General features: G+C 38.0%; 1 protein-coding gene across 6 annotated transcripts in view; it reads right to left on the bottom strand.

Moving 5' to 3' along the window:
* ARFGEF1 (ARF guanine nucleotide exchange factor 1) overlaps nucleotides 1-23,606 on the bottom strand; it is a gene marked incomplete at its 5' end in the record, with an annotated part of 95,019 nt that overhangs the window by 60,452 nt on the left and 10,961 nt on the right. For all 6 annotated transcript variants that reach the window (XM_084260245.1, XM_084260247.1, XM_084260244.1 and 3 more), the window contains one exon: nucleotides 2,650-2,680. In XM_084260245.1, the coding sequence (XP_084116371.1) occupies nucleotides 2,650-2,680 (31 nt within the window). The remainder of the gene's footprint in view (nucleotides 1-2,649; nucleotides 2,681-23,606) is intronic.

The raw sequence follows: 23,606 nt of genomic DNA, 5'->3' as shown, positions 1-23,606 counted from the left end.
AGGAAAGGTTTTTATGTTGGATGCATAAAAGCTTTTCTCTGAGGAATGGAAGAGTGGTATCTCTTGCTTACGTCTTATGACAAGACTGTTCTTCATCTAGTGGTTATGTCTATTGAAACCATTGAAATTAGGTTAAAAAAGCAGTTCAGAAATAAAATCAGAATTTTTCAGAAACAAGGAGCACACCATAATGCAATTCCAAAAAAAGAAGAACCTATGCCACAGCAAACAACTGCAAAAGCCTGAAGCTTTTCTTAATTGAAAGCTATTTATAATGCCCAAAATAATATATATAGAAGATGATGCTCCATTTGTCTCTGGAAAGATAATGCAATACGTTCATCACTTTGCTGCTGATGGAAGGGAAGGGGATAGTAGGGCACAAAAGATTTTTTCTTCTTGTCAGCAAAGAAATTCCTTCAGTTGACTGGGTTTTTTTGTTTGTTGGGGGTTTTTGGGAATTTGGATGGGGTTTTTTGGGGGTTGGGGGTGGTGTTTGTTTGGGTTTTGTTTGTTTTTTGTTTTATTTTCCCAACACTCAATAAACCCAGAAACTGTTCCTTAAATAACTTTCTTTCACCCAGGGATCTACCAAGCATGCAAATTATGAATTATGCTGATATTTATCAGCCATAGAAACAGGCTAAGGTATGTAGCAAACAATGAATTTTTAAAATTATTTCGGCAGCTTTTGCTGCGCAGTGGTTACATAAATCAGCCTGTCCTTTTCCATTCCATTCCTCTCTGCCCCACTACCAACCACCAGTTCTGTTTAAAAATGAAACAATCAACAAAACAAAAGAATCAGCTTTCCATGCACAATTTCTGGGAGGTGGAAATAAGCTGTTTTTCAAGGCTTTCCAGGTTAACTGTAAGATCAGTTTCCTTGAACACAGACTGGAAAAATGTTAAGAATTATTGTAAGAAGTCCTTTGTTAGGATATTCAAATATTAATTACAGAAATAAGAAACTGTAAATAATGTGATGAACTAAGAGGATTATCTATTCTAAGGCCTAGAGAAAAAGTATTTTCTACTGCATCTAAAAAATTTGGCTCTACAGTAAGAACAGTGTCATCGCTTCCAAGTCCAGCAACGTCTTCATAGCCTCAGAAGGCTAGGAACAGAAGAGAGACAGCACTGAAGAAAAGAAACCAAAACCTATTTAGAAAATGTACATAGGTAAGGCATACACATTCTACCCCAAAAATCTCAACTTCTGATATTAATTGAACGGAGTTTAAGCACCCAAAGTTCAGAAGCAGATGAACCATGCTTGTATGAATTATTATAATTCAGCACTCTTATTAGTTTTAGCATGGTATTTAACTATAGGATCAGATATTACTTTTCCCTGTTTGGTGCCCAGAACAAATATTCCTCAAAGAATATTTAACATTCAGCATTTTTTACTTATAAAGCTTCATCATGTGGATTTCTGCTTTATTTATACTATCATAAGTAAAACCTGTTATAAAACCACATCACTACTTTCTGCCTGAGACTGTCTTGTGGTGCTCAGTGCAACATTTACTGAACAACACAATAAAATTTTATTTTACAACCTTACTATGAGCTGGTGCAAACTGAAGTAGAGCAACTCAGTCAGATGCATCCGCTGATTTTTCTGTGCCAAATTTGAAAAGTTACGAGACTGAATTGCTCAGCATATTTGCTATTCCATTGTCCTTTACATCTTCTAAAACAAAAGTTCACCCTGGCTTCCTTTCTGGCTAGAATTGCTTATATTTTTCAAAGCAAAACTTGTAGCTTCCAGCTCAAATACTCAGGAGACAAAGCAGAAATTATTAGCAGGTATTTTGACAGCAGCGGTTTAAATGATTTGCCTAACCCAGAAATTCAGTTACTGGGCAGAATGCAGGCCCCAAGCAGTGCTCATCTGCTTAAGCCATAAGAACACTTTCATCATCAGTTTCACCCACTGATCCAATTCCTTCGACAAGTGGTATAAACAGTCTTCACCACACAGCCCTGACTCATGGTTAGCAACCTACACTGAATGAGGAAGAAGATCCTGTAGATCATACAATTAAATACTAATAATGGATTCCACAGTTTACTAATGCTAAACAATTTACTTGTAGCTAGTAGAAGAGTGCTGAACGTCAATTTTGGCTTCTACCTTCACTTTGTAGAAGTCTCCAGAAATCTACACCTATTCCCTAGCAAGGTCCTTTCCAGACATCAGCTTTTCAAACTACACTAGTTTTCCCTACCCCCAACCAGCTCCCCTTGCTCACTGACAGTTCAAGTATTTTTATTTGCATTCCAAAAATCCCCTCCTTTGAAGCCACTTCAAGAGCCTTTTCTCCTCAGACCCCTTCACCCATACTGTGTCTTTCTGTGCCCCCCAGAAACAGCTGTTCTGATCTTGCTCCCCATTGCTACCCTGCCTGGGCAGATAACGTAGGGCTCTAAGCAATCTTCTGCCTCTGCTCAGGCCCATGCCTTGCACCACAACAGCCAGCCACACAAGCTGCATTTGTAGCACGTTTTCAGATACCAGCAACCTACAAAATACATTGGGAACAGTTTTCAGCGAGAGCCCGCACTCCCCGTGCAGAGTAAGTATGGCACACATCTTAGGAAGTTAAAAGCACTGCTTTAATATGATGAGCTATCACATACCTTTGCTTTTCTGTTTCAGCCTTTATTTCCTCTGTAAAATGAAACAAAGGCATAGTTATGGAAATGGTATAATCACCACAAATATAAAATTAAGTAATTGAATATGACTGGAAAGCAAAACTATTCAGGCAAACATTGAAATCAGGAATAGTTTAAAACTGAAAACACAAATTTATATAATCAGGTTTGTAGAAGATTCTACTCTTTACTTGTGCTGGTTGCAAACTGTATCAAAATTACTTTACAAATCTATATTCAATATTTAAATTTTTATCTAGTCATGCCAGATAAACATCACATTTCTAGGCTGTTTCTGCTAAGGCACTGTTAAGCTCTTTTCATAACTCATATATATAGAAATAACAAGGACAACACAAATATTATTAAAACTATTAAATTATCAATAAAGGATATACTGCTTGTTAATTGTAGATTGTACAGAAAAACAATACAGAAAGCACGATTGCTGATTTTTTATATGAAACCTTGATGGTTAATAACAGTGGTTTTACACACTGTTAGAAGCCACAGTAATGACTAGAGGGGAGGGAAAAAAAGCCTATAGTGCCTCTATTTCATAATATTTTAAGATGTTTTAAAGCAGGAGGTCTAATAGTTTAATGCTGTCGACAGGCAGTTAAATGATTTTTTACAATATATTTTAAAAATAATCTAAAATTACTGAAACTATTTTTTGAAAGGTCAATTTCAAGAGTTCTTTTGTCTGTACTCTAATAATTTTGCACACTTAAATCACAGGGAGTAATATAAAGATTAGGATTCCCAGTATTGTAGAAATACAGTCATGCAATAAAACGTACAAGATCAAGTACAAATACACATATAAACACACACACTTTAAGAAGTTCTCAGGAAATCCATTTGAACATTAAGTCCTGGTCAAGCATGCAAAACCACAATCAAATAAACCAAGACTTTAGTTTGATTTTTGTGTATAAGCTTTAAACTAGTGAAATGGATTGATTTTGACCAAAGAAAAAAGAATGCAGTGTTTTAAACTAAACTCGCATGAAGCAAGAGCATCCTTTGTCTGTGTCCTATCCCCTCATTTACCTTTTCACACAGTCCTATGGATTCACTTACATAACACAACTTCCTAAGTTTGGTATTTAACCATAAAGCACTAGTATTATATAGGTTTACTCTTGCTCAGCATCAAGAAAAGTGACCATAAGGAGTGCATGCCAATGTAAAAACTCAGTTTAATTTCTGGTATGACTGATGCTCCGGTTTACCCCCAGAAAACCCAGAGGTCAGCAGGTCAGTGGTCCATCTGAGAAACAACCAGTCCATCAGCGATGCAAATCTGAGTTACCCAAGTCTAGAAAAAACATGTAAATAATTCCATATTCTGGATATTCAACATTGCTCAGAACAACAACAAAACCAGCAAGTTTTATTGTCAACAACTTTTCAGGAAAGTATGCCCACCTATCAGCTTATGGTGTTTGATCCATTTGCTTGCTTAAAGACAAATTCCTGACGGACAAGAAATGAAATCTCTCTTCCTCCCTTCCAGCACCATCATACCTTTCATTATTTTACCTCCCACCTCAGCACGCACACTCAGTAACTCTCCTCCCTGAGGTGCTCTCAAGCCTGTCCAACAGACATTATACCAACCAACTGACATAACTGCACAATGGTTTCTAAGTTCCAAGTTTCCAACTAAAGCAACAAAACCATGTGGATTCTTCCCCAGCTATTTTAAACACAGAATGAAGTATTAGTAGACTACAGAAACCAAGGGAATCCTAATGTTCTGCTTGGATAATAATCCCATTAATGATAATGAAATAATAAATAATTTTGCCAGTATGACGACACAAGGTGCTAGAGTAGTGTCATTTAAAACAGGGGGGTAGGAGGGACAACCCCCAACCGAAAAAGTAGATGTTTTACTGAGCTTGAATTTGTTGAGTGACTAAAACTCCTTTAAATTCTCTTTTTCTACATATTAAGTAGCTGTTTAAATTTATTAACAAAGTTAGAAACCACTGTGTTATAAAATTTGAGCTTAAGTGATGTTAACATTTCTACTAAGTTATAATTCAAAACTATAACCAACTGTATTTAATATGAAGATGATAATTTCAATTAAAGATAAATCAACATTAACTTGTAACACAGCTTTGAGTTTACAATCTTACCACATTTTAGTAACCTGAAACAGGAGCCAACTACTCTACTAACAATACAAAGGTTAGCGTATTTCAAGTTAATTTCTACTTTGTCTAGGGGAAAACCAAACCAACCTAGAAAAAGAATTATTTCAGACTATTGCTATAAATTAATCAAGAGAATGTCCAATTCTGGTTGTCCCTGCACCACGCGACTGGATAGCCCACCAGCCCCTCAGGCTGCCTACTCCCCCCTACGGAGGGTGCAAATTACAGTGGAACAGGTTCATTGTGGAGAACAGAAACAGTTGTGAGCACTGAATTAGTGTGAAAATTGCCTAAGGAAGTACAAGAGCAGCTCTCAGTTCCCCACCCTCTCCCTTTCACCATGAATAGTATTTTTCAAGTAAAAAGGCAGTATGTCTGCTCAGCACAAATACTCTTCAGGCAGTAAGTACTTAAAGCAGACCTGACAGCAGGAGTGTTCAGACACCCTCAGTCAACTTTGCAGGTTCCAAACCAGTAGTTAAACTTTATGTTTAAGCAAATTTATAGAGCTGAAAGTACTGCACAAACAAAAATGGACATGGGAAACAGACGGACATGAAATAACTGTCGGGAAAAGAAAGATCAGGAACAGTGGCTCTGTTTTTGCACTAATTCATTTTATTCTTAACTAAAAGAATGTATCAAACCCAGCTAGCTGTCATCTTGATACTACATCAGATCCCTGAATTTATTCTCTGCTCTGTAAATTAGAACAGCACTTGCAAAGATTACCAAAAGACTACTACTACTAAAAATCCAATCTGAGCTGCTTAGAGGCCTTATTGCACTGCTGACAGTCAAACAAATTACCACTATTCTTTCTTTAAATACAAGAGATTGTCTTCAGAATAGGTCACAACCATTTATATCAGAAAAAGGACATTTTTGTAAATGAAGGAAGTATACTACAAATACAAGGAAAGAGCTTATGCAAGTGTCAATCCAATTAAATGTTCCCACCATTTCTAGCAACACTCAGCCTATTAATATGAACATACAGATTTTATAACCTTTGTTAAATAAAAATAAAGGTTCTTACATAGTGGACAGTATCAATTATTTTAGAAGACTAAAATATTTTAAATGGCAGATAAGCACATGATATGACACCATTACTATGAATGAGGTAGACAGCAGGCTTAAACTTCACTTTTACCCCTGAGAACAGAGAAAACCTAATTTCCTTCTCTGATTGCTCCCTGTGCTCTCCGCACCAAAACACAAGTTAATCACAGTACAATTTCATGGTCATGTAACAAACACATCCAGTAGGAAGCATACAAAAATTCAAGAAACATTATCAGCAAAAAAACAGATTACAGTAAAGGTTACTAACAATTCTCATGCTAGATAAATAATCTGTTAAAGACAGATAAACCAGAACACGATGGATACATCCTTTTAAACAGGAAAAAGCATTCCCTATACAATATTAGCTAGAAAATGGAGATGAAGCCAGGCTTGAAAACATAAGATACTTCCTTGTTTCGCTCTCCCCCTCTCCAAAATGCACACTGAAAACCACAAAGGACAGCATCCATGATCTGGAAAAGCTTATTATCTCACCATCATCATTCATTTTGCAAATGAAGAGTAAGAGAGGATGCAAGATGCTGGAAAAGAGAAAGACAACTGCAGAAGAGGACCACAGCTTTTAGAGTCTTCCTTGGTGTTATCTGTGATGTAAATACAGAATTAACATGGAAAATAGCTCAGATTGTTCCATGGCACTGGAAGGACGTGCCCTAAAATGGAACTAATAGGGATGTACTTAGTACTCTTAAATAAAGTGCAGCAAAATTAACAAAATAAATCCCTCCTGAACTTTCATTTTCTTACACAGCTAAAGAAGACCTCTTTCTAGAGCTCCATCACAGAACTAAAGGATATCTACACGGCCCTTGCACAGAAATGACAGAACTGATCAACGAAACGTTCTTCATAGTAGCGAATATGGGGCTGGGTTTTGGATTTGTGTTGAAAACAGCATTGGTAACACAGGGATGTTTTTGTTACTGCTGAGCAGTGCTTACACAGAGCCAAGGGCTTTTCTGCTCGTCACCCCACCCCCACTAGCACATAGGCTGAGGGTGCACAGCAGGGACAGCTGATCCCGACTGGCCAAAGGGACATCCCAAATCATACATTTTGCCCAGCGATAAAAATGTGGGAGGGGGAGTCTGACTGCTGTTCCGTGGGGAATGGCTGGGCATGGGTTTTCTGTTGGTGAGCTATTGCTTTTTTTTCACTGCTTGTTTCTTGGTTTTTTCTTTGTTGTTGCCATGTTCACACAAACACTGGTTTAGTTTTTTTTTTTATTATTATTATTAACCTGTCTTTATCTCAACCCAAAGTTTTCACACTTTTACCCTTCCAATTTTCTCCCCAATACAACCCAGCAAGTGGCTGCCTGAGGCTTTGCTGCTGACCAGAGGTAAACCACCACAACAGGCATCCAAAACTCCATTCTCACCTTTTCAACTTTACTTGACTCTTACAGCATGTCATTTAAACACTCCTTACCCTCTTCCGACTACTTATAGTTTCCAGTATGAAAAAGACTCCCACTTTCTTGTTTTCTTTTCTCCCTTTAACACCTTATAACCAGCTAATCTCATTTGTGGCTATAAAATTAACTGTCTCTGTAATGACAGCAGGTAACACCTAATCAGCAAGGTCAATTACAGGCCAAGTAGGTCAAGCAGGTGTTGTGGGCAATACTGTCTTAACTGGTCTGTAATGCTGATCAAACTCCACCTTAGAACTAATTCACTGTTTGCCGCACTGATCCAATTCAAGGGATGATTTAAACCTTCACTACACTGAAGAGTGTTTCTAATTTCCACTCTGAATTTCTTTATGACTGGATTATTCCCTATGCCAACATCACCCTACATCTGAAACAACCTGAAGAAAAGGGTCTATCTTAGGTATTAGTTCTTCTGCTTACCTAAATAAGCTGTAGTTGCATGTAGAGTATAAATATGCTATGGTTATACTTTGGCAGAAGTAAATGGTTACCTTCAGGAATGGCACACTGATCTAAGTTTTACTGAATCAGCGCATGGTCATACATTAGCTTGTAGGGAAAAGAATTCTTAAGGAACTTGCCATTGGGAAAAGGGCAAACTATTTACCTTAAAATGCAAAATACTTTACACGTTCATTACACAGTATGATGCTAGTAAAAGAAACCCCATACTTAGAACCATTTAGAAGCATTTCATGCATATCTCACGTATATTTTCCATTCTCCCATCAGAATTGTATTCAAAACCAAGAGCGTATCGTATCTCCACAATACTGTATCCCTAACGACTCACAATGTCTGCCAGAGAAGTACATGCCCAGGCCTCGATTCTACAAGGGTCTGCATATCTGAAGACATACTCAGTGTAAACATCAGAATTAAAATTTATTTACGTAGCAAAGTAAATATACTGGAATATAAAACTTCCTACGCTTTAACTGCAAAAAAACCCAACCCCTACCTCATAACAATTACATCCCAAATGTGTATGTCTGTTCTGCTTGCTGGAGGAGAGGCAGAAGCAGCTACACATCCACTTAGCATCGAAAAAAAGAAAACAAAATAGCATTTTCTAACTATTCTTAATGCCAACAGTGTATGCAGACAACTAAAAATCATAACCATTGTAACAACAACAACAAAAAAGTATGAAATACATAACAAATTCAAGACAGTAAACAGGAACATTCTGAAGATTTGTAACCCTCCTGAGCAATCAGAAGGGAGAGCCAGCCAAAGCAGCACAGGCTGCAGTACTCCAAAGAAACAAGTCAATGTTTGGAGCTCACATTACTTATACCATAAAAGACTACTGTGAGAAGGAAGCTATTTGAATTCAATTCTTTCAAGTCAAAGCAGGGGGATGAGATCCAAGGATCATGCTGTGAAGATTAATTTAAATTATATCGGTATCTATATATATATTTTTAAAAAAACTAAATCCTATTAGAATATTAAAGGTTTTGCTTGAATTGAATTGGCTTGCTTCCTTCCTTCCATCCAAGTATTCTAGTGACTGCCTCCAACATCATACAAAGCACCGTGGCAACCAAGGGATTAAAAAAATCCCCAATATTTCATCTTTAGCCATAGTGAAACTGTCCTCCATATCGAGGCATACGGAAACCCCCAAAGACTCAGCAGTGTAAAGGTACTTGTCAATTTAAAACTCTAAGATAAAGTTAGTTGGGCTGTAAGTAATATAAAACTAGAAATTAAATATTTACTTGAAGAGAACTTTAATTAACTATATTCCCAACTATGTCATAAGATTATTATATATATGGTGATAGTTTAATTAAAAAAATTACTACTGCTCACAGAAGTAAAGCCATACAAAATGTGATAGGAATAAAAAGCATCCCAAAATGAGTATCTCACTCAAAGAGATAAAATTCTAAGTAGATCATGCTAAGTAAGTTTTTGCCCAAAAGGGAGTTCTGAATGTATTTCTAAATAAATATCCAAAACTTGTTTCTTGATATCTGCTATCTGTTAGCTTCAAGCAGTGCCAGAAAGTCTCTTACATATTCAGCTAAAATAAGGAAATATTAACACATGAAAGTCAGTAAGAGACTTGAAAAAAAACCCTGAAATAATTAGGTCAAAGGAGTCCAAACAACAGAACTGGAGAAACACACAGCCATTTTCAACTCAAGGTCCCTTGCATTCAGACAATGACGATCCAGAGATGACCTCTGAAGGCAACTTCTGCCAAGTCAGTATGTCTAAGAAAAAATAGAGAGTTTATGTAAAAACATATGCTGCAAAGCTTAATCTTGCTCTTACCAAACATTGTACCTAACATCCAAATGCCTTACAAGTCTTTCTCAAAGTCAAGGATTTGCTAAGAGATAAAGAGTGTCAAGTACAGAAGTTTTCTCCAGGCTTCCAGCTGAGAGGCTCTGACAGAGTCTCTGCCTCCGTAAACACCGACCAACTCCAGTTTTAATGTTTTATGACGGAGAAGAGTAACTGGCAGACTTAGATCATGGTATTTTTTCCTCTTCCATTTCCTTTTTAACCATAGCAATGTCATTAACTTTCAGTAACTTTTACTACATCCATCTTCAATGTTAATCTGCATCAATGTCACTAAATAGCAAATAGGCAAAAATTGAAAGCTTAATAAAAAGCCTCACCAGGATGGCAAATTACCATAGAACAACTAAACAGCTTAGTACAATGCTGGTTTTCCCCTAGATTATCATATCAGGTTGACCTGCCTAAAACTGGTAATAGCGTATGCAAATTCATTACAGGAAGATGGTATTGAAATGATCGGCGTTTTACAAAGCCTGCAGAAGAAACCATTTACTATGAAAGCTGAAATTGTTCCTTAAATGGTATTCTCAAGATGTATGCAACATAGCACTGTGTCTTCCCATAAATCTTACAATTTAGGATATTCTATGACTCTATGAACAGCTTTCTCCATCATAACTTCTACGATGCACGAAGATTTATCCTCCCTTCCCTCAAATCCTCCTTGACACAGGGACTATAAGATGGACGAAAAAAATCCTTTTGTGGAAATCCAAGAAGAGGTTGATAGCAGTGGTGGACCTTTAGAGGTGTTATTTTTATTCTTTATGGATTATTTTAATCCATGAAGCTAACAAAGAGAAGCAGGATTGAAACAAGTAACAGATGCAGGTGCAAGCACATACAGCATCAAAGTGTAAATTTCACTTATGTAGATAGTCCCCATTGTAGAATATCACCAGTGTTTCTTTCCCCTCCAAATTCCTGAGCCCAAATTTAGCACAGACCCTCAGTTACAGTTTATTCACACATCTGCTCTTATCACTGCTGATATTTCCTGGGGTCAATTAACCTTTCACTTTACCTAGTTTCCTCTCTCTGCAAAGCTCACACAGCTACGGCACATGGACAGAAATGAGCCCAGCTCTGTGCAGAATGTCACTGCTGTGGCCTTCATGTAGCATTTACATAATAGCAAAAAACTATTGTACAACCCCACCCCACCCCCCAGTCTTAAGAGTATATTTGAACACTTCCACTTCCTTTCCATTCTAATGTATTACGCTGCAACTTCTGTTTACAGGTATTGACAGAATAACTAAGGAACCACAGACTAATCACACAATTTAAGAAGTGTTCCAAACAAACAGCACGCATATTTTGTAGATCCTCCTTCTTGTGCTCCTGTTTAACCCAGAGCAGGCAGTTCAAACACCCACCCAGCCATTTGCTCCCTCCTCCCTGACCCAGTGGGATGGAGGACACAATCAAAAAGACAAAAGGTACAATTCATGTTAAAGACAGCTTAGTTGACCAGAAAAGGAAAATAATGATGGTAACAACAATAATAGTGATAAAAGAATATACAAAACAAGTGATGCATGGCACAATTGGTCACTACCCAGAACTGATGCTCAGCTAGTTCCCTGGCTGTACCACCTCTGGCCAAGTCCCCCAATTATAGAGAGAGTGTAACATCATGTGGTATGGAATATCCCTTTGTCTACTTTGGGTCAGCTGTCCAGACCGTGTCCCCTCCCAGCTTCTTGGGTACCCCCCACATTCCTGTTGGTAGCCCAGCATGAGAAGCTGCAGAGTCCCCAATTGCTTGACAACAACTAAAATATTGGTGTGTTATCAATACAATTGTCATTCTAAGTCCAAAACACAGCACTACACCAGATGCTAGGAAGAAAATTTAACTCTATCCCTGCTGAAACCAGGACAGCTCCACAAAATCCTGAAACCCTCTGATCAACTCAAATACTTATCTCAGTAGCTTAGAAAAACACGAAGTAGCAAGCCTTAAAATGTGCAGAGCAATATTGTTGTGTACATACACACAAAGAAAAAAAGCCCAAAAGCAACGTATACAAACTTTATACAGGTGAAGAGCTTCCACTTTAGATGGTACTAATCCTCTGAAGAGAGTGCTAACATAAGAAAGGAACATTGTATGTTGTTACTTCCCATGTTGTATTTTCTGATATGCTAAAGGCTTGCAGCAAACCATATTGAAGTATTTATCTACTTTTTTATCTGGGATTTTCTTTTTTAGACAGTTATTCATACAGAGCTACAGCTTCTCCCTTGCTCACAATACTACATGGTTTGGGAATATGAAAATGTGGTGTAAATTCAGAAACCTCAATGCACAACCTGTCTCTGCTCAGTCAATCTTACTACCTTGCTCCTTCAGCCCATTAGGTACGACATTTTCAAACAGATAATTGCTGGCAAATCTACTCACAAGAAACTACTCTAGTGGCCTCATTCTGCTTAAAATTAATTCAGAATCATTCAGTTCAATGGGGGTTTATAACTAGATTTTCTGTAATAGTCTTTCTACTTGCTAAACCAAGTCAAGACTACTATCACACTGCTTCACTGACTACTGGGGAGGAAGAGGAGGGGTGACAGACATATAGGCCACACACTGCCAAGGATAACTGAACTGCAGTCATTATTAGTAGCATTTATATTCCAATGAGTGGCTGAAAAGCTAATTTTCTGCAGCAGTAAATTCCTATGCTTCATGTGAGTCTCCATCCTTTATTAAATCTACAGCAAACTCCCAGCAGTATACAAACTTGAGTCTTCACACGTTAAAGAAATGTCATAATCAAAGAACGAAAATAGACTTTATATTTAATACATCTTTAAACACAGTTACAAGAAGAGGACAGCCATGTACATTTATTGTAATGAACCAGGGCATACCTTCCAAATACCTTGTTCCTGCTTTTTTTGATACATTCTCCCACTAACCCCACAGTTTCTGAGGTTTCACACTCAGAACTTGCGGCACAAGTTGCTGAAAATGTGTATTAATATACAAGCAATACAGTTGCTTACCAAATACAGAGTCACCTAAACAGACTATAGAAAGGATCTTGCCTAGAGGTACTGTTTTCTAATATGCTAAAATCCAGTCCAATTTAGGGTGATCACTAAAAAAGGCGGTTCCTCTTATTCCATGTGTCTCTTCATGCTTGTTTGCACACTCCTTGCACAATCACTGCCAAGGCACAAATTTTAAACAGCTTGGTAATTTTAGCTTTCATTGGGTCAATGAGCCATTTCAACTCACTGTAGAGCTGCATGATCATGAGCTGCCACACTTCACAGCTATCACATGCTACAGAAGGAAGAGTAGAAACAGAACTGCCCATTCCAGTGGATGCCCCCAGGTGCACTGGAATAAATATACTTGAAACCCATACGAAGTTTACTTACTATGCTCAAGGACACAGGGGTAATGATTTTAAATTAGAAAACTGGAGATTTAGACTGGATATTAGGGGAAAAAAATCATCAATCTGAGGGTGGTAGATTACTGGAACAGGCTTGCCCAGAGAAGCAGTGGAGGCCCCAACCCTGGAGATATTCAAGTTCAGGCTTGATGGGGCACTGTGCAACCTGATCTAGTAAAGACATCCCTGCTTACTGCAGCGGGGTTGGACTAATGACCTTTAAAAGGTCTCTTCCAAACTAACACATTCCATGATTCTATATGAGGGCAGGGGAAGCCCACAGCTGTATATTCCTCCTGGTATTCACAATGTGTGTGGTCTTCTGACTCTTGGTCATGGTTTAGCCTCAGCCAGCAGCTCCACACCATACAATCACTCACTCACTCCTCCCTCTGCCTCAGCATGATGGGAGAATGGGCAAAGGTAAACCTTGTGCACTGGGGTAAGAGCAATTTACTGGGAAAGCAAAGGAAGAAGAAAACAACAACAGTGCTAAAAAAATAATATACAAAGCGGGTGATGCTCACCACCTGGAACCTGATCTGATGCCCAGCGTCCTCCCTAGCCAGCTCTCCCCTTCTATACTGAGCATGATGTCACACGATATCAAATATCCCTTTGGCTAGTTTGGATCAGCTGTCCTGGCTCTCCCCCTTCCCCACTTCTTGTGAAAGTTAATTCTGTCCCAGACACAAACCAGAACACCCTTCTTTCATATGTCCTATGCTAAAGATCTGGTCAGTTGTGTAAATCCCGATCCCCAACACAGAAACACAGCAATAGCTACACAGATAGAAAGACTGGTAGCACAACATCCTGAAAACAACATAAACTAACTTCACTCAGATATTTTTATTGCACTTTTTTTGCGGGAGTAAGAGTGTATGTAACCTCTGCAGACAGGTAAGTCATAACAAAGAACTACTCAGCAAGAAAAACTTAGAATATTGTCCAATATGTTAAATGGCACAAACCTTTTTGCTACTCAACATCCCTTTCCTCCTGGCTGCACCACCTATTTTATGACAGCACAATTGCCTCTGCACATATACTATGAAATTGTAGAGGGACCTTACCAGTTGACAAGTAAGAAAGTAATACTGCACTGAAAGAGTAAAAGTATTAAAACTTAAAAGTTTGTATTAAAAAGAAAACCAACATATTGGTTCCTTCATCCAGTTTTAGCATGTGGCTAAGGGTAGGATGGGGAACAAATGCTTTAGCCAGGATTACTGCTACTGCTGGGGAAATATGGGGTGTTAATTGTAACAGACTGAAATCAAAGAAAGAACAGAAAAAATAAATTCAACACAGAAACATGAAAGCATGTGTCATTCGTTTCTTTACTAAAAAATATGGAAGGATAAAACACTATAGAGAAACAACCAAATTAAGACAGACCCCCTAGAAGAATCTGGTCAAAGGATATACAATTATTCAGATCAGAATAACTGTAATTTACGGAAAAAGCAATTTTACCAACCAAATGCAATGGTATAAAGTACATAGATCAATATACAAAAAGGCTGTTACCAGCTGTCTCATGAAAATACCAATAGGCTGGACTAAGAAAGCACTGCAAGTCTTTGAATACAAAAAAGGCAGCTTTTCTGCCTCAATAATTGATTTTTCAAATATTCTTGGCAAGAATCATAACTTCCATCTAAGTAACCCATAATATGGTAAAATAAACTAATTACCAATTATAAATTCCACCAAATAAGGACTATAATCAGCATAATTCTTTACAGAAATGAGACCTGACATTTACAGCCACAGAAATTGCAACTCATTACAAAGCACTCTATGTGAAGTTCCCGAAGTACCTGTAACTCCACTAGAAAGAGTTAGGAATCTACTTGCTGAATTAAGTTTCGTATTTAAGGGTGGGGGGAATGGTATGCATGCGGCTGCTCTGGTTTCTCTAGAATAGTTCCCACAAAACACCTCCACCCCCCCCCCATTGTTTACTTGATTCAACTGACAGGACACATTAGTTTCTCTGCATATTCAAAGGGAAGAGTGAAAAATCTGGACATATAGAAATTCTTAATAGGATGCATTGAACAGAGAGACTCAATACATCCAGTCCTCCACTCTATCAAATTGATATTTTTTTCAATATTCAGTAGCTCATTCAAGTGAAAATTTGCTTCAGTCAGCAGAACTGTAGCTTGCATTGCATGTAAGAGTGGGACTGCAGCCACGGTGGCTTTATACTTCCTCAAAGCCACAAGGAAACCAGTAGCTCTGTTGTTTAAGATTGTGAAATGTGCAAACATGTTTGCTTAGTTCTAGAGACAGTGTAATATTAATAACTCTTAATTTGCCACAGCAGCTTGATATGATGCCCTCTGAAATTCAGAGAAGTCAAAAGCAGTCTCAGTTCTGCTGCAGTCTTTAAGAAACTAAATTGGATCTAGGTCTTTATATCTTTCCTTTTGAGAACTGCATACAACACAGCTATTTTGGATTCACAGCAGAAAGTTGACATTTAAGATTCCATATCTCTCAAAAATGTCTTTTTATATCTATACACACACACACACTCTCCATATACAATGTGATTTTTACTCTCTAGATCTAATTCACAACTTGAAGAGGAAGTTTTAACTCTCCAGAACATAGGAAACACCACAAGCATTTAACTAATAGTTTGACTTGGAAAGTAGGCCATGACTGAAACTGCAGTCAGAATACACTTCCAGACTCTACCCTGATATCCTGATAAACTTTTCATAAAAAATACTCCTATCTACTCAAATGACATAGTTTTCTTTTTTATATTGAAAAGTCAATAGTCAAATTCATGAATACAAACAAAGGAACTGATTCTGTGTGATATTTCTGGTGAAAACTATCAGATGTGGAAGTGCAGCACAGCATTTCTTACAAAGAAGGTAAGACTGTGGTAAGAGGCTTGTGGTAATGCACATTGTGCCTCCATGTCAAGTTGGGCCTTTCCCCCCTGCTTAAGAAAGTAGGTTCATTGCCCTCATTTTTAAGATCAGAAGCTCAAGCACACTCCTCATACTCTACTTGGAGAAGTGCGAGTTTCTGCCAAAATACAAACATGACAGAAAAAGAAACAAATTTTGCAGATACCAAATTACATTTGAAAGCATTTAAAATCAAATAATTTCCATCTGTCTGATAAAGCCTATCTGAAATTAAATATCTCTAGAAACAAAATCCTGCAATTTGTAATTCATCTGAAAGGACACAATGTACTTCTTTCTGAAGATCATTTTTAAATCTGACCTTTAAGTTGAAAGCAGGCAAACATGAGGAGCCTGACTCAAAAAGCCAAAGACACGGTAGTAAGAAATTCTCTCACCTCCATGCAATGCAATTGCTGGATTCTTCCACTATATCCATCCTGGTAGGAGAGAAGTTTCCACACAGTCTGATGTGCCACTGCCCATTTATTATCTTTGGCAATACCTAAACAATGAACAGGCCACCCAGAGAAGTGGTAGAGTCTGCTTCAGTGGAATTACTCTACTGCCTGACAGGGCTCTCAACCTAATCCAACATTTGGACCTGATGACATTAAGGGTCTTTTCCAACCTAAGCAATTCTCCGATTCTATGATTCAAAGGCCCTGCTTTCAACAGAAGATCTCCATAGGTCCCATTCAATCTAGACTTCCCTATGACTTGACACCATACATTTCCAGAAGACTTCTATTACACACTAACATCTCTTCAGTATTCCCTTGCAGTCAGTGTGATAAATAAAAGGCTTAACAGAAACACATCTATTAAGTACCTGAGTAACTCTTACAATTTAATTAACATTTTTTATTGTTTGCATTGACAACTGGAAAAGCGACCAAAGCCTTCAAAAGCACCTGCATCTAGAAACACTAAGTGTTGCATTCAAGGTAGGATTCAGTTTGATACATGTTTCACCCTGCGTGTTTTTATGCATGCCATCTGCCTGACCTCGTGTAAGAGCAAGCTGTCAATGCAATCAACACCTGAGGAAGCTGTGCAGCAGAGCAGCAGGAAGGTGTGCTTCAGGACTTGCCTGAGCATTCTCCAAAGCCAGCAAAGCTCATCAATATAATCAGAGATCTGATACATACTGTTGTGATTTAAACCAGCAGATAAGTAAAACAACCAGCCACACAGCTGTTCGCTCACTCACATCCTCCCCACCCCTCCACCCCCGTCCCCTAGATGGATGGGGAAGAGAATGGAAAAAAAGTAAAACTCATGGCTTGAGATAAAGACAGTTTAATAGGACAGCAAATACAAACCAAGTAATTCACATCACAACGGCTCACCACCAGGAAGAAATGCTCAGCTAATTCCTGAGCTGTGCCACACCCCAGCCAACCCTCAGCTATATACAGAACATGACATTGCAGGGTACGGAATATCTCTTTGGCCAGTTTGGGTCAGCAGCCCTGACCGTGCCCCCTCCCAGCTTCTTGGGTGCCCCTCACCCTCCTGTTGGCAGCCCAGCACAGGAAGCTGAAAAGTCCCTGACTGCTTGGCAACAACTAAAATATCAGTGCATTATCTACACAATTCTCATCCTATATCCCAAACACAGCACTATACCCGATGCTAAGAGGAAAATGAAATCTATCCCTGCTGAAACCAGAACACATAGGAAGCTCCCTAAGCTTAGGCATCATACTCTGAGTCCTGCTTCAGGAGTTCATGCTCCCATCACAGAATCAACAACCTAGTAACAAAATGAGAAACCCCAACTTTAGTCCAAAAAGCTGGTTTCTGTTTTTCCTCAGCACCAATACTCTCATATTTTAACACCAGTAGTACAGATGTAAACATATTGTATTTCCATAAATTATCACAGAAACTCAAAAAACCCCCACTGTATTTTCTCTTAAGTACTTGGGTTTATTTATGAATCAAATTTTTAAGGCCTATCCAAATATAAATTAGAAAAATCAAGCTTCAGCAGTTGAACCCTTCTGGGGTTATAGAAGCATTCTGATCTTCCTACTACAACACTGCTTTTTACACCTACATGCAAACTTTAATTCCACAATTACCGTATCTTTAGTTCATGATGCTGTTCCCAGAAAACCAGTATTTTCATCTTCATTTCATGTCATAAGACAGAGATTTGCATGCAGTTCCTCTGGTCCACTTAGTTAAGAAAACAAATTTATATTTCCTTTGTAGTTAAAAATGCATTTTAATACATAAAATAAAAATAATTATAGAAGATTATTTAGCATAAATATTTTTGAACCTTTTGACTACCCCTGTCAAAAGCTACTTCACCACAGACTAAAGACATAACGGAATTAAATGGAAATAAATTTCAAAGAAGAGACACAAAGGCTTCAATCAAGCTTAACAGACTACGAATGCTCCACAAAATCCATAACCAGATCAGCGTCCAAAGATGCAAACAAAAACGAAGCATCCCTATTTCAAATTTTTAAACAAAGTTCATGTAAACTTTGAGAACTGGGGAATGAACCCAGAAATCAAAGCTAAAAACACAAGACAAGAAGATACAAGAACGGCAATTTTTTCCTTAAACCCTTGATATCTAGTCTGTATTCTGCTTCCACAAGTGACCAAAAGCATATCCTTAAGTAAATGCAGATTATAAAAGCAGGACAGGAATGCTACAATAGTCCTCACCAAGCAGCATCTAGCCATCTGTGTCTTAATAATCTCCCTGTTCAAAGACTGTTCTGCAGGTTTGACAACTCTTGCTGGATTTTAGTTTCAGGACTTTTTAAACCACTTAAACTTTCAGGATCAATGTAATTACAAGCTGCAGGAAATAATACATTTTGCTTTACTTTAAATAAGCTGAATCTCTACAGGACCTCTGGATCTGCATGACAAGAAATGACAATCAATTACTCTCTCTTCATGTCTATGCCACTTACAATCTTACAAACTTCCTTTAAGCCCATCTGCCTCATATTTTTTCACTCTAGGGAACAAGAGGGATTGTCTGCTTGATCTCTTCTGGAAAGCATTCCATACTTTCAGTCATCATTGTTGACTTGGAATGCATCATTTCCAAGTCTACTGTTTCTTTTAGGAGGCTGCAGAGAGCAGAAGAATTCATGGTATCTTTATAAAGTTGTTTAACAATTCCGTATTTTCCTGTTGTTTTCATATTTCTCTCTTTTGACAAAGGAATCAATATTCCAATGGAATCATTCACAGTAACTCCCATTCTTATTCCCACAACGGATTAAAGTCTTACTGAGAGCTCATGTTTGTAGATGCACAATTTACACTGCTTTCCTCCATCACTTCCTCTCTTCTACTCAGACAGGTTAATTTGCATTTCTCAACACCCAATTTCTGCCATTTTATCAAGAAGTTGGTCAGTATAGCACAAACATAGGCTTTAGCAGCTTATTTTCAGTCTTTTAAATATTTTTCTTTTGTCACCTCACAATTCACCCCAAAACAACATGAACCTCTACAGAGCTGAAATAGCTCTCCATTGGAAAAGCAGAACATACTCCTTGACAGTCGCTCAAGACCTTCAGGAACCCTGGATGAGCAACCTGCTTGGGGTTTACTGTAAAACTGGATTACGATATGCTTAACTACACTCTCACCGACCCTGCCTTACAGATCTGTGACAGTAAGTTGCCCTCTGCGTGGCCTGGTCAACTCTTTCTCCACACAACACATGCATCCATTCTGTTCTCTCTCTTTGCTACTGTTCACACTTGCCAGATCGAGGTTCCCAACATTTCCCCGTCCCTTATGCCCCTGGCACCTTTCTGTTTTAAGAAAACAAATAACCCCCACCCTCCCAAAAAAACCCCCACACCCCACCCAACCCCCACACCACCCCACCCCAAACAAAAAAGACAACTGACACTACGCATATTTAGTGCCTTCCATTCCTTTATTAGCAATCAATGAAATTTTATTATTGAAGTTTTTCAACAGTTTACTAACAGTTCAGCAATTTCATGTTAGAGAACCTTTAAAAACTCCTAATCCTAATGAGATAATATAAACTTTGGTTTAAATTTGGTTTAAACTTCACACTGAGATTTTTTTTTCAGACTCCTTCCTTGTAATTCCCCTATAGGAAACATCCTCAGCTTCTGCATACAACAGCAAGGCAAATAATATATTTTGGTCTCCTTAAGTATCTTTATATTCCACAAATGCTTCTGTGAAACTGTTATCATCTACAAGCCATGCAGATATGGGTCTGTTTTCTTCCCTGCTATTTGTTCATTCCAACTTTATCACAGGCTTTCCACAGCTTTTGTCAATAGCTGGTGTACACCTACTCTAACCGTTAACACGTGACAAAGAATCACCACGTCGGCTCCAAGCAATTTGCTCCCTTCCAAGTGTCCTCAATCCTGTATTACTGTTTTTGAGATAAAAGCTTTTAAAAAAATAATAAAAATGGTGCTTTAATGAGTCTCTCGTGACTACTTTGAAGCTGAATTTGAGCATATTTTAGGATATGTTTGAGCATGATGAAAATGCAGCTCTACAGTTGTTACACCTTAAACCAATTCCTGGGTAGCACTCCAGAAGAACTCAAGAACTGCTAAACACATCTTAATTGAAAGTTACCTGTCAACACAGCTTATTTCTTTACCTAATAGGACTAAACTGTCAGTAGAGCAGAGCAAACTAAACATTCATATCTATGTAGTTAACACTATGGAATTGTCTTTCCCACAGATTATCCCTCCTCACTCCTGACCTGTTAAAGACAACATCCTCATTTTAAAACCACTGGTATTTTCAGATGATGACTTTTAAAGACTTCTGGCATTCATATAGAAGCAAGTACGCATTTCTTTTTGACACAGTTACCTATTGATGAAGCTATTTCTTGAGACTTATCTGTTATTTTCTATGTTCTACTTGCTCATTTGCTTGGTTGGTGACAACTGAAGACTGAAACAAACGTTTTGCTAATGCTCTGTATTTATTCTTGGCAAGGACAGGCTGCTGCTGCAGAACAATACTGTCATTATGTTCCTCAGTCTTGTTTCTGGATCATTTGGCACTATGAACAAAAGCTACACATCCACTTCTCACACAGCCCACCTTTTCAGTAATACTTTGCCACCTAACATGACCCTTCAAACGTTCTTACTTTTTCATTTTTTCATGTGTAAGCACACATGCACAGCAATGATAATGCAGCCTTATTCCATACTTTAAAATACAACCTCATTGTTGGATTTACAACATTCCTTGAAGTCACACAAGTTTCACAGTTTACTGAAGGTAAAAAATGCAATTACACCTCGACTGTCCCCTCCACAAACACAAGTATACAATATATTAAATACCTGTGATACACATACAGAACAGACTCAGAACAAAATAAATCCTGGATGTGGTTTAGCATAGGATGGGAATGGTTGGACTCGATGATCTTCAAAGGTCTCTTCCAACCTTGTAATTTTGTGATTCTGTGTGATATAATGGTGATTATTCTAAGTCAAGCATGTGAAATTACCTCAAAGTAGGTGTTTATAAAAGAAATAGTCCAGAGTTAAAATTGACCAAGCTATGTACACAGTAAACCTGCTCACATTCTGCCAAAAGGGAACCTTCATGCCTTTTCATTCTCAACCTGACAACAGGGGCAATTGTTTGCTATATAACGTTCAATGTCTGTGAGGTGGTATCACACACCTTCCTGTTAAGCGGTCAAGTGCTCTGACTAGATAGAACTAAGGACAATAAGCTCCTGTGCAGTGTGAAGTTCTAAGAACAGCTAGAAGCAAATTAAAAGATGCCTTTGTAATATGGGAAAATCTACATTTTATTTTTAACCTCCATCCTTACTATAGATATCACACTGCTATTATTTTTGTTCTTTTGGGGACGGGTAGTTTAAAAGGCAATTTAGAAGTAATTTAGAGGTTGGAAATCACTGAACTTTAGATCAGACTTAAATACAAGATCCCTGTAAATTCATGATACCTTGGGAAATGACCAAGCCCCCCGATATTCCCATTAAGTAGCTTTCTCATGACAGTTACTTCAAAAGCTATCTGCAAGTAGGGATGAAAAAACAAGAACCACAACACATGACTGCAAGTCTCTTACCCATTTCAAGCACTTAAACTTTAAAGGTCACATGTAAGTCTATGCATGAATTCCACTACTGGTAACCTTTTAATGAAAAAAAGCCTTGCACTTCCCTCTTGCCATATCACTGAATCCTAAGAAAATCATCTTTTGCAGATACAAGAAGATAGCCTGGAAGATAGACTGGAATTTAATGATTGCCTATAAAATTAATCAAGCTGCATTTGATAGAGGGAAAAAAAAACCAACCAGAAAACAAAATGTGGACTTCAGTTTGTTTTTACATCAACAGTATGGCCCCTAAAAAGGTTACAATCATATTGACTTTTTAATTTTAATTCAATTACAAATACAAATTTTTGTTTGAAAGCTCAAACTTTGGGTCAGAAGCCCTAATACAAGACTTTCCAGGTGAAGGTTGCAAAGCAATAACAGTTACCAAAGTCCAGATTTCTTCAGTAGATTCTGATACAGAAAAAATGCCGAGACTGAGATGTTTGAAGAAACACAAGAACTAAGAATATGAGTATTAAGGCACTCTGAAAGTTCCAGCATGGTCACCTTCAGTACCACACATATGCATTAGATTATTAATCAATGAAACCTTTATTTTTCATACCCTATCTTTTATTTATATCCAAAAGAAAAATTTTGGAAGTTCAGAATGCTTAAATTAAGACAACTACCCATATAACAACTACTCTTTTTCTCAGGCACTGATCAGAAGACAAGTAGAAGACTTCTTAAAAAGGTCACCACTACACAATATTGTTAACTCCCCCTGTGCTGCACAGTGTTACAAGGAAGCACTTCTTTCACCATTCCTTAACCAAAGCTGTTAAGAGCAAAACCATTAAGGTACTCAGTTCAGTACTTACTCTATCCAAGAGTTAATAATAAAGTATTACAAAAAAGTGTACTTGCCTTGACTACAGAAATAGGGGTGTGTGTGTGTATATATATATATATATACACATACACAATTTTTATTTAACTGTTATTACTTAAACTTCCTACGACACTGAGACTGTGCCCTCCTACTTGAGCATTGTAAGAAACATGATTAAATTAATGCTGTTACAAACTACAACAGTCAAAGAACTTTCAAACTGATGTTCTCTGATATAAAAGGACACTTAGGTGTCAGGGTTTAGCCCCAGACAGTCACTGAGCACCACACAGCCGCCTGCTCCCCCACCTCCTGTGATGAAGAGGAGAGTGGGGAAACACAGGCAAACCATGTGGCTTGGGGTAAGGACAGGTTGCTGGGAGAGCACAGTGAGGAGGAAAGAACAAAAGGACTTTGAACAGAATGTACACAATGGTAATAACACAAAGCATTTACTGACCCTATGACTGGATGCTCAGCCCACCCTCAGACTGTCCTGCAGGGGCGCTGGTCTGTCCCTCCCCAACCAGCACCTTTTACGGGGACATGATGTCAAGTGGTGTGGAA

This window comes from Gallinula chloropus, assembly GCF_964237585.1.
Source record: "Gallinula chloropus genome assembly, chromosome: 2".
In the NCBI taxonomy this organism is placed as follows: Eukaryota; Metazoa; Chordata; class Aves; order Gruiformes; family Rallidae; genus Gallinula; species Gallinula chloropus.
This window is presented reverse-complemented; position numbering and strand designations above follow the sequence as displayed.